The sequence below is a fragment of the Xyrauchen texanus genome, chromosome 12 (genome assembly GCF_025860055.1).
Source record: "Xyrauchen texanus isolate HMW12.3.18 chromosome 12, RBS_HiC_50CHRs, whole genome shotgun sequence".
In the NCBI taxonomy this organism is placed as follows: Eukaryota; Metazoa; Chordata; class Actinopteri; order Cypriniformes; family Catostomidae; genus Xyrauchen; species Xyrauchen texanus.
This window is the reverse complement of record NC_068287.1, coordinates 24,895,811-24,908,047: the sequence shown is the minus strand read 5'-3', so window position 1 is coordinate 24,908,047 and position 12,237 is coordinate 24,895,811. Positions and strand designations below refer to the sequence as shown.

The following is a 12,237-nucleotide window of genomic DNA, read 5'->3' as shown; positions in this document are numbered from 1 at the left end:
TAGATTGAAAATATGTAACAAAGTTGAAGACTTAAATGTCAAAATTCATCACTGCTGTGTTCAGGTAAAATGAGCCATGCGTTCAGCTAAAATGGGAGAAGAATCTGCTTAGCAAAACCATCATAATGAAAAGAAAAAAGTGTGCTCTTTTCATTTATTTACAATTTACAAATCATGATTTCAAGCTCACAGGATAAGCGGTTGGCGATGGATGGATGGATGGATGGATTTCAAGCTCCTTGTGCTTGACACATGTGCAGAGCGGTAGATGGTGCTATAGCTAACATTGACAAAGTTAACTTACAGCATATGGCTCATCAGTTTGCTCGTTCCTGTTGCGTGTCCTCAACCTGGCAACCCGCCTGAGCTTCGAGTCTGGGGAGGAGGGTTCAGGGGAGACAACTCTTTCCAATATTTTGCATTTGGACCACAGTACCCATTTTAAACACTTGATTTCAATGTTACATATGGCTTCTTTAAATATTTATATAAAATTAAGTCAATGTTATATTCAAATGAAATTTAATTGAAACCTTGATATATTCTCATGTATCACATTGGTTTAGCTGTAGCTAATGTATATTTGGAAATGTTAAAGAATGAATAAAAAAATGATTGCAAAGGCAACAGGTGTATGCAGAATTTGAACGCAATTGGAGGGATAAGCTAGACATAATTTATGTTAACGTTAGCCACTTTGCAGAGATGTGCAAATCATGGCCAGTTGGTGGCGGTATTACATCCGCTGGTCCGTCAGTGCGTGAAAAAAGTGTCGTAATTTCCTATTTCCTCCATTTTCTTCCTGCTAATGTTTTGCTAGGTGTCTGTGTGGGGTTTGCAAATAGGCTGGTAAATAAGTCAAAGCATGGGCAGAAAAAAGAAGAAGCAGATGAAGCCCTGGTGTTGGTATCCTTCTTTAAAAATTCTCGTATAATTTCTATAGGTTTTTATGTTTGCTTATTTTTATGGTTCGGCTCAGTTCCTGTAAACGGTTGCCTAATGTATTGTTCGCACGTTTCCTTAATTTAAATGCAGTATTCTCAAAACCTAGTGAGCTTTCAACCTAGACAGTATTTATGGGCAACATGCACGCTTATGATGCTCAGAAATGCTGTCTAGTTACGCAGCACACTAAGTTAAGTTCATAAGCCGCATCATAAGGGCCCATGAAACCCAAATGATGATAAGGTACGAATCTATCAAGGTTTTGAGACACTGTTCAAGTCTCTGGTTAATTGTTGTTGAATAAGTGGTGCTGGTTAATCAGCTCTTTAAACGAATGTAGTGGTTTTCATATATCCATTTTTACGCTCACACTACACTGTTTTGCTATCATACTTGGGCCTAAATGTGCAACTAGTTTTAAATAAGATAACATTCTAATGTTGGCTGGCTGTCTTATCATATCGAATGTAAATCTAACTGATTGTGAACTGCATATAATTATTAAGTCCTGATTTCACCATGGTTGGCAAGCCATTTTTCCTTCTTCATGCTTTGCTCTCTTTGTTGTTATGATTTGTCTTTGCTATATGACTTTAACTTCAAATTAGGTACTGCAACAGAGATTTTGATGATGAAAAGATTCTCATTCAGCACCAGAAAGCCAAACACTTTAAATGTCACATATGTCACAAGAAGTTATACACTGGTCCTGGTCTGGCAATCCACTGTATGCAGGTATGGTGTTGGAATTTTGTGCATTATTATTATTATTATCATAATCAATACAGTTGTTTGATTTGTGTCCAAATCTCTTTATTTTTCTTTTATTTGCTGAAGGTTCACAAAGAAACTATTGATGGTGTTCCCAATGCAATACCTGGAAGAATTGACATAGAATTGGAGATCTATGGAATGGAGGGTATTCCAGAGAAAGACATGAAGGAGAGGAGGCATGTTCTTGATCAGAAAACCAATGGTATCACATTTAACTTGTTCCGTTTCTTATCTATTCATTTTGTATAAACCCACAGTAACTATATTTCTCTGCTTTTGTGAACAGATAATCAGAAGAAAAGACAGAACCAAGATGACTCCGATGAAGATGATGACGACGAAGAGGCTGGACCCTCCTTTCAACAGCCAGCAGCACCCACGCAGCCTCAGGCAGCCTATACCCCTATGACCCAGCCAGGAATGCCCCCTGTCCCAGCACAAGGGATGCCACATGGAAGCTACTCAGGTGTGCTGTGTAAAAATACAGAACGCCTAATTTTGAGGAGATAAGCAATTTTTTTGCACCTCTAGTCATGCCTGGTATATTTATTAACTTTTCTTAAATATCGGTTCCATTAGGAATGCCCCCAATGATGCCTGGTGTTCCCCCAATGATGCAAGGGATGCCCCCTGTAATGCCAGGGATGCATCCAGGGTAAGAGTTGGAATGGAGTATGTGGAATCTGTAATGTGATTGATCACTGTCAGAAATGTGTATGTTTTTTCCATTAGGGTTGCTTGTTGAAATTGTACTTTATTACATTTAATCAATAGCATGATGCCAATGAGTGCAATGATGCCACCTACACATGGAATGCCCCCAATGATGCCAGGCATGCCACCAGGTACATGAACTTTTGGAAATGCCACTAGCCGGACCTTTTGATTTATTGCACATTACACAGAAGAGACAAACAAACATTTTATTTAGGTGAAATACACTACCAATCAAAAAGGTTGGACAAAGTTCTTTATTATTCCTTTAAAATATGTATTATAATAGAGTTATAGTAAAGACAAAACTGAGATAACTTGAGTAGAAGTATGGGAATTATATAAATGATAATAAAAACAAGTCAAAATGTATGTTTTTAACTAGCTTGTTTAAAATAGGCACCCTTTGCCTTGATTACTGCACTTCACACTCTGGGCATTCTCTCAACCAACTTGATGTGGTGCATCTTGGGATGCTTTTTAAAAAGTATTCTTAGTAGAGTTCCAATGTATTCTGGGCATTTGTTTGTTGCCTTTTCTTCAATGTCTGGTCTAACTCAACCAAGAACAAAAAATTATAAAAAATTTGTTTTTGTTTTTTGAATTTATTCAAATATATTGATCTCTATAATTTGAGGATAAGCCTTCAGATCAAAAGGTTTTTAAGATCATGAGAAATGAAGGTGTCCAATCTTTTGACTGGGAGTGTATGCCAATTATGCTTTGTTCATTGTTCATAAATGTGTGATTGTTGTGGTCAGGAATGCCTCCACCCATGGGCCATCATCCTGGCATGCCCCACATGGCTCAGATGCCTCCCACCAGCACCAGGCCAGCTGTGCCTGCTGTTGCTTTGGCTGCACCACAGCCATGTGTCTCCAAGCCGCTGTTTCCTAGTGCAGGACAGGTATCCTTCCCTTCTCCTTTTTGCTGAGTTTGCTGCAAGATAATTAATGGCCTAGTTGCAGAACCATCAGTATAGACGTGCTTGGAAAGGAACTGATACGCATTTAAAATAAATATAGTTTTTTTTTCTTTATTACTTTACTTTCAGGGATTGATTTGTCTCTCCCATACCAAGGAAAAGACCATATGGTTGTGTGTAGGTCAGCATATAAAATTAAGTTTTCACTATCAGGCATTTAATTATGAAGAGAGACCAGGTTTAGTTACTGACCATTCAGAATTTAATTAAAAATGCCTTTTAAAAATTTATAAATTACCCATAAATATATATTATATTATACATGAAGTGTATTTCCAAATAAATGGCAGTTTATTTGTATAAAGTAATTTGAAAATAATATGGGTAATTTTGACTGTGTTGAACTTTGTGTGGTGAAATGTCTAATCAGTTTAGCCCAAAATGGATGGTTTACCCCAAAATGAAAATTCAGTCATTCTTTACTCACCCCTGTGTTGTTATGAGCTGCGCTCTGACCCCAGCTTAGTTGAGATATGCGAAAAGGACTGCATTTCATTGGCTCCGTACCTGTACTCCGCACAATGACAATAAAGTTGAATCTTAATCTTATAACCCCATATCATTTTCTTTATTTCTCTTAACACAAAGGGAGAAATTGTGAATGTTGTGCTCTGTGATATCATACATTAGCAGTTTATTGTGACCACCTCTTCAAGCTTCAAAAGTAAGCAAAGGTATAATTCAGAAGTCTAATAAATTATTGTATGTGACTCATGTCTTGTTCTGAAAGAATATGATTAGTTTTGGTGAGAAACAAAGCAAAATTTTATGTATTATTAAGTGAAACTCTTGACCGACCGTTGATCTCCTCTGTATGTTCATGAGCAGACTGCATGCAAGCTTTAGACTGCATTCCAAAAGGGATAAAACACCCTCCAAAGGGCACTTTGAAGGAAGAAAAATCATGATAGTCATGCTGTAAGATCGCTTCAAACTGAATTTCCGATTCTGATTGACCCTTAATTTTGAGCCCCACACCTTTTAGCATTTTACAACTCTTGTGAAGTCTTCGAAGGGATTAGGGCATTGTGTTGATCATTTCTGAATGGTACACACCTTCATTTTGTTTCACTTTAACAGGACCACTAGTGATATTAACAACAGGAAACAAAACACAACTGCACATAAAACAGAACTTGCATGTCTGAAGAGTTTTAAGTTGGAGAATAGATGAATTTCTGTGCCCAGCCTTATTTATTTGAACCGGAGTACTCCGAACTCAAACAGAGATTGAAGAGTCACCTCACCAAACGAGACACAATAAAAGTTATCTTTGCTTTGTAATCAGAGTTTTTGTTCTAAGCAGCCGTGACGAGCGACAAGGCATTTTATCAATCACTTGGTTTCTATTTTAGGAGTCACACCGAAAACCCAGTCTGGTCCAAAATCATGCTAATAACATTATATTGAAGCCATCATCCAATTCGCTGGTTAAAACTACTTGATTTTTGCAGAGAATGTTACTCCTACCGATTTGTTTTAGCTGAGGTCTCACTATCTTCAGGTGGAGGTCTGTCATGCATGCATTGGTTTAGAAAATAGTAGAGATGGCAGACCGCCTTTCTCTCTAATTCTTCTAGTTCGTTCAGTAAGCGAAACCTCAAACACTGCCGTCTCCTGTAATCTTTGTCTGACTGTAGCATCTGGGTGTGTATCTCTCTGTTTGATTGAGTTCTCCTATTCAAAAAAATAAGGCTGGGCATAGAAATGCATCTATTTTTCAACTACTAACTCTTCAGACATGTTTGTATGTTCTGTTCTCTGGAGTTTGTGCAGCTGTGTTGCTTTTTCTGTTGTTAATATTGCCGGTGGTCCTTTTGACGCGAAACAAAGCTCTCATGTAAGGATCTCTAAGGGTGTGTACCATTTAGAGGTGATCATTCCAATTCCTTAATCCCTTAGAAGACTTAACCATCCACTGTGAGAGCTTTAAAAGGCTAAAGTCAGGATGATGGCCCATGGGTGGAGGCATTCCTGACCACAACAATCAAACATTCAGTCTCACCTTTAAGTCATTTTGATTGGAAATTCTGTTTGAAGTGATCTTCCTGCATTGCTATTATGATTGCTCTCCCCTTCAAAGTACCTTCGGAGGGTGATTTATCCCATTTTAGAATGCAGTTGAAAGCGCACGTGTATCTCATGAATGTGCAAAGGAGATCACCGGTCAGTCTAGAGTTGAAATTATTAATACATTAGATTTCACTTTATCACCAAATAGACATGAGTCGCATACAATAATTTATTAGACTTCTGAATTATACTTTTGCATCCTTTTGAAGCTTGAAGAGATGGTTACCATACACTGCCATTGTATGACATCGCTGAGCACAACATCTTTTCATAATTTCTCCCTTTGTGTTAATAAATAAGGTAATATACACAGGGGTAGTAAACAATTACTTAATTTTCATTTTTGTTGTGAACTATCACTTTAAGACGAAATGTATTCTACATATCAGGGAATAAACAAGCATAGTCAGTCAAAATAGGGTCTTACTCTGTGCTCTCTCTTCATGCTGCAGATGGGGACTCGAGCTCCAAGCACAAGCTCGGCCTCCTCCAGTCTGGACACTTTGTCAACATCCTCTAAACCACTGTCACAAGTATGCAGCAGCTTGCTGACTCAGTGAAAATGATGCTTTGTAAAGCTATTAATGACATGCAAAAGCAGACTGATCTCAAGCTGCCTTGTTACAGGATAATTGACTTAGAAGATACATGTAGTCCTGTGACAGACAGTTTGCTTCAAATTTGCTCCGATTCAGAGAAAACCAAGGCAGCCTGTAGTACTTTGAAGTAAATCATTTTTGGTTTTGGTCTAGTTACTGTATTTTGCCCTTTGATGATAGATTCATGACCGTATAGAATGCACTTTTAACTGACTTTCTTTTCTTTCTTTTTTTCCCCCTGCTTAAATGGAAGTAGTTTTGCTGCAGCCCCTAAATACATCTTGAGTTGATTCACTGCATCTGTCTAATCTGCATGTCGTCTCTCTGCAGGTCCAGCAGGCTGGTTCCAGTGCAGCGGCAAGTTCCTCTGCCCCTCCTTCCGCTGTCCCCAAACCCACATTCCCAGCCTACACCCAATCCTCTACCCCTGCTGCCAACACCAGCAGCACTGTGGCCAAACCAGCCATCCCAGTTACAAGTAAGCCTGCCACCCTCACCACCACCAGTGCAACCAGTAAGTTGATCCACCCTGACGAAGATGTCTCGCTGGTAAGTGTCCAAGTGGAGTGTTTGTTTCTGTGGTTAATTTGATCAAGATAAGTCTTATGTTATGAAAGACATTTTGCAGTCTGTCTTAAATGTACTTTTTAATTTTTAAGGCCATAAAAAGTCTGAAATATCTTAAATGACAAGAAATCTTAAATTTCATAAGTCTTAGAGGATACACTTAACAGAATCTGAGTGAATAAATCAGTTCTTTCGTGTCTCGCTCTCTCTCACTCTTATCCAGCATTTCGTTGCTCATGCTTGAGTTAAGTGTGAGCACGTGCAGGGAAGTGCAATCAAGTACATTTGTACTGAACTTGTGACGTGATAACGATCTCCTACTCTAAACTACTCTTTATAATTAAAGCTCTCAACGTTGAAATTTGCAAGCGCGCGTGGTTGGAGCGGTAAGAAAGGCAGTATAGCACAAATGCTTTGTGTATCGCTATTACAGAATAATTTATTAGAATCAGTTGATTATAATAAGTTTCTAAAAATGAACATAATTATTATAATATCAGTATTATACATAATATGAAAATATAATGATCAATCTTTAAGATATAGTATATAATCTGTTTTCAATATATATCATAACTTTGTATTGATTTGTACTAGTTATACTTCACACAATTTTTTTTTAAATTTTCATCATATACTTACCTTCATGCAATTGCAAACTTGTATGACTGCTTAATGTGGAACTTAAAAGGAGATGTTAGGGAGAATGCTAAATTAGTTGCTAAAGCTATCTTCCAAGAAAAACAATATAATTCAGCACATGATTGCATCACATCTTGCTGAGAAATAAGTTACTAAAGTGAAGGGTCAATGTTGGCTAGATGCATTCATAATGAATTACTATATTATTTACTCTGTAAATTAAAAATGAATAATTAAATAATCAAATTTTTAGCACATTTTGATGACTGACTCTTAAGACATTAAAGATAATATAGCTTTATTTTCTGTTAAATCATATTTTTCTGGAAAGCTGCTTTGAAACGATCTGTGTTTTGAAAAGCACAATACAAATAAAAATGACTTCACTTGAATTCATTTAGAGATTATATTATTTAAAAAAGTAAATGCACAATATAATATAATAAACATGTCCAGAGACATCCAAGTAGCCTCATTGGTTTTGTATTCACCTGCTAATGAATTTGTCTTTTTTTTTTTTTTTTTTTAAGTTTCCTTGTTAAATTGGTCTTAAATTTGTCTTTGTTTGGCCTTAAAGTATTACATTTCATTACTACGAACATGCAGATACCCTGGTCTAACGACCCTGTGCACCTTGCATTGTGTGCTTTACAGGAGGAGTTGAGAGCACAGCTGCCTCGCTACCAGTGTAAAATCCCCAGTGCAGGACAGGCCCGTGTAATCTCCCTGCCAGTTGCACCAATGGGAGGAGTGTTGCCCTCTCAGCAGGGTGTTCCTGTACAGCAGCCGGGTGTGAGGCATCCCATGCAAGGTAGGGAGCATTTGAGCCTTATGTTTTCATCTCTTAAACGTTAAGTCAGATATGTCTTGCTACATGAGTGAGCAATCAAATTCTCTAAATTATTTTTACCTCAGAACATTTATTGCGGCCTTTTGCCACAATGAATTTATAGTCAAAGTAGTAGAGATTTAGGAAATCAACCTAGGTCTCTCATAAGCACTACAGCTCCTGATATACACTTACCGGCCACTTTATTAGGAACACATGTACATCTACTTATTCATGTGAATAAGTAGATGTACTTAAAATAATGAACCCGTATCTGAATTATTTTATACATTAAACTGCTGCCACATGATTGACTGATTAGATAATCGTACATCTTATTCATGCAGGTGAACCTAATAAAATAGCCGGTGAGTGTGTGTATCTTTATAGTATTTAATGTGAGGTATTTTGAATGTTGATATAGGTTTGACCAATCAATTCCTTATTTTTTCTAGTACCATATGGTGCTCCACCTCAGGGAGTGTCTGGATATGTCCCAGGAGGGATGCCTCCCTATGGACAAGCCCCACCAATGGTACCTCTGTATCAAGCTGCTCCTCCTCGGCCTGCCATAGGCATGAGACCCCCTGTAATGTCCCCTGGAGGCCGATATTGAAGTGTCACCAGTGGTCTTCATTAGGTTTGGTGATTCAACCATTTTACCATCTAGTGGCGTGCTTTACAATCCAGATCAGTTACTATAATCGTAACACTTGTGCAATGAGAAGGTGGATAAACAAACTCTGTAACGCATGGGACATTTGATTTTACTAAATACTTTTTCTTTGGATCTACCTTTTGTTGCAGATCATACAGTATGGCTTTTTTTTCTCATGTTTTGTTTAGGTTTTTAGAAGTGAAGTGTAGTAAATATGGTTCGTATTAATTTGAAGCGGCTGGAGTTTCGTACAGCACCCTTTATCAAGGCAAGTCACTGTAAATATACTTCTGTACTAAAAGTGTGAAGCCTTCGCAGCACCCATAGGTGCTGTTGGACTTTCTGTCCCCAGCTTTGCTCGGTGAGGGCTTCAGATAGCTGTCACTGTTGGGTTTATTTTTTATGTCTGCTTGTCTACATTTGCAGTGTTCTTTCTGTAGGGAAAATAACAACAAAGAACTCCTGTGAATGCTGTCTGTAATGATCCACATTATTTGTAATAAACTGTATTGAAATCTAATGGCTGTTTTTTCATGTTCAAGTAAAGGACAACACCACAAGGTTTGTACTACAAATGACACGCATGATTGCCGTTATGTGAATCTGTGAAATGAAAGCAGTGCTTACAGTGTGCTGGAATGTATTTATGAGCACAAGGAAACCAGAATAGAATTCAAGCTTCATGTTGAAGTTTTAATTTAAAGGGGTCATATCATGTGGAATTGCATTTTCTTCATAATTTGTGCAAAACTTTAATTGTGCAAAAATTGTATTGTACTATGTAAACGTACTGTAAATTTCAGAAGTAAAAACTTTCTCCCTTGTCCAAAAAGACAATTTTCAGCTAAGCATATTCGGTTATCAGAAATTCTGGAAAGTTCTTGTGCTGTCCTGGCTGCGTGTAGCAACTTCAACTCTGCATTTCCTTTAGAAGGATACCAATGTTTTAAAGGATCACAATGAAACAAGTGGCTGAAGCTTATTCTAATCCAGGTCCCAAATTATTATTTAACTATTTATTTATCTATATTATCTGTTTATTTTAAATGATCCCAAACGGTTAATAATTTCCCATATGAAGAGGCCGTTTACATCAGTTTAAAAGGGTCATGGCCATGAAAAAGCTAATTCTGACTGTAATGGCACAAAAAATCCTACTAACTTACATAAGTGGACCACAGAGGAAAAACAATTTGTTATATGACCCCTTTAACATTTTAATTTACTGCTCCTTATGCAAGGATATAAGGCTGCTAGGAAAAAATGAAAACAACCATTCAGATCTCTTTCTGAAAATCACAGTCTTAAGAAAAGTTAAGAAAGCCTTGTGAACTGTTAATAATGTATCTCCAGCCTAAGGCATAATACTTGACTGTGATTTTCAAAAGGTAGTTGGTAAGAAAGTGAATGTAGTTCACTGTAGTTGTTGTCCTAAACTGAGAATCTCTCTTCTCCTTGTAGCAATGCCATGGGACTGGCTGAGGCAGAGTCTCAGTGTTGCCCTGCACAGGCTGAGGCAAGTCTCAAATTTTCTCTATCTTTACTTTCTGTACTCAGCGGGCTTCACAGCTATATGGCTGTTGGATGCAAATGTCCCAAAACTTGTAGCAAGTTTGGTGATAACCCCCGATTTTGTTCACCTCAAGGGAGTTCTGTTAACTAACTAAAATTTTTTGCTAACATGTTAGATGTACACCAGCATGTTTGAATGGAATATTTCAGGCTTTCTGTCGATTTACCACAGACAATAATTTCAACTCAACCCTTGGTTTGCAATAACAAATGGGAAACTTGTGTACAGAAAATACTACGAAAGACAAGTAGGTAAGTGGGCAACGGTGTGAATAAATGTTTAGAATATTCAAATCTCACACCTGTTTCAAAAGTGTATCCATAACATTTAAATGTTACATGTTAGCATGACATTGGTGTAATAAAATCGCTTGCCATCCCTGTCTCTAAGTGACATGTAGTTCAGTTCTGTATACTGCCCTAACAAGAATTTATTTGGTAACAAATAACCAAAAATACAAGGACAAAATTAAACTCTGTTTCACAGCTCAGGAAACATGCAGTTTTTGTTTCTTTTTTTTTTTTTTATTCAATTTCCACAGAATTTTAAGAGCTTTACCATTAACACGTTTCCAGTTCATTTTTGCAAACTAAGGTATGAAGTAATGATCATGAGTGTAATCGACAACCTGTCACAGATACTGTTCTTGGAGAGTAATAAAAATAACCTGAAATATTCTTTAATTATTCTCTGTGACACGGCGTACTACAGTTTCATAATAAACTAATTGGTCAGATGTGGTTGAACAATAGCTCTCGAGTAATGTGTGGTTTAACATTACATCCCTACTGGCTATGGAGAAATGGACCTCAGATTTTTTTTTCATGATGTGTTCTGGGGAGGTAATAGTGAAGATGAATGATTTTAATCTACAGAACTACTTCAATGGTCAATTTGGTATCTAGCAAAGCAAAGGAATCAGGTGGTATTGTCTTTTGAAATGGCTTTTATTTAGTTATTTAAATACAAACTTTGTTCCACTCTGGTTGTGTCTTTTATCTGTCCAGCTTTTGTTCATTTACCCTTTCAGGACCTCATTTACAGGTTTGAGTAAGTATTATTATTCTAGACTTGTAAATTTCAGTGTTTAGATTTGGTTAAAACCAAGAGCCATTGTTTTATTACATTACATTACATTTATTTATTTTATTACATTCTGTATGTCAGCTGGCTCGTTTCCTGGTCTCCAGACAGTTTCTTTGGTAAGTTTGTGTCTTGTATGTAGTCCCCATTCTATGAATCCTCATTTCTCATTTCCTGTTTAGGCAGGAAATTATGCGAATATAGACTTGTGATCTGTTTTTATATTTGAGTTAGAAATTGCCTAATGATCTACAGTAGCTATTTTCTTTATTTCGTTTTTGGCAGTGGAGCATGGAGAAATTGACTTGGCACCTTTTCATTATGTCTTAAATAAAATAGTTTTTGCAAAACCAACTGTGCTGTTATTCTTTTTATATTGGATAATATATTTTCTTTATCCTTGGAGTTATTCTTAAAAGAACCAAGGTCAGTGTAGAAACAACTTAACGCTTAAAGCTTTATCCAAAGTGACTTGAAATAATCGCTAAAACATAATCGATTTGTCCCAAGGAGGCAATCATGAGTGTAAAGGGGTTAATGGAAAGGAGAAAGCCAGAACCGGCTTGACAGTATAAATTAGATTTAATGAAGAACTTAAGCAAAAGACACAAACACACACATATGATGGACAGCTGCCTGTAAACGAGCACTCTGTCCACAGTCGGCCTTTATCCCTCTTGGAGGCTTGATTAGCCAGATTAGGGACCGGGTGTGTAGAATCATGACCCAGCCCTTCCTCCGCCCTGTCACAATGAAAAGTGCTGCAATAAAAAAAGCTTCATATCTGGTCAGAGA

At 37.1% G+C, this 12,237-nt stretch overlaps 1 protein-coding gene across 3 annotated transcripts; it reads left to right on the top strand.

The window, feature by feature from the left end:
* Positions 1–793: 793 nt before the first annotated feature.
* Positions 794–11,773, top strand: LOC127653240 (BUB3-interacting and GLEBS motif-containing protein ZNF207-like). Of its 3 annotated transcripts, XM_052139855.1 has the most exons (12): positions 794–906; positions 1,554–1,680; positions 1,783–1,921; positions 2,006–2,185; positions 2,299–2,374; positions 2,494–2,564; positions 3,195–3,340; positions 5,944–6,024; positions 6,421–6,639; positions 7,954–8,110; positions 8,584–8,768; positions 8,975–11,773. In XM_052139855.1, the coding sequence occupies exons 1-11, from the start codon at positions 866–868 to the stop codon at positions 8,742–8,744; spliced, it is 1,398 nt and encodes a 465-aa protein (XP_051995815.1). In that variant the 5' UTR covers positions 794–865; the 3' UTR covers positions 8,745–8,768; positions 8,975–11,773. The 3 variants fall into 3 exon arrangements, with proteins under 3 accessions (XP_051995815.1, XP_051995814.1, XP_051995816.1); XM_052139854.1 differs by having other exon boundaries at positions 8,584–11,773; XM_052139856.1 differs by lacking the exon at positions 5,944–6,024 and having other exon boundaries at positions 8,584–11,773.
* Positions 11,774–12,237: the final 464 nt, after the last annotated feature.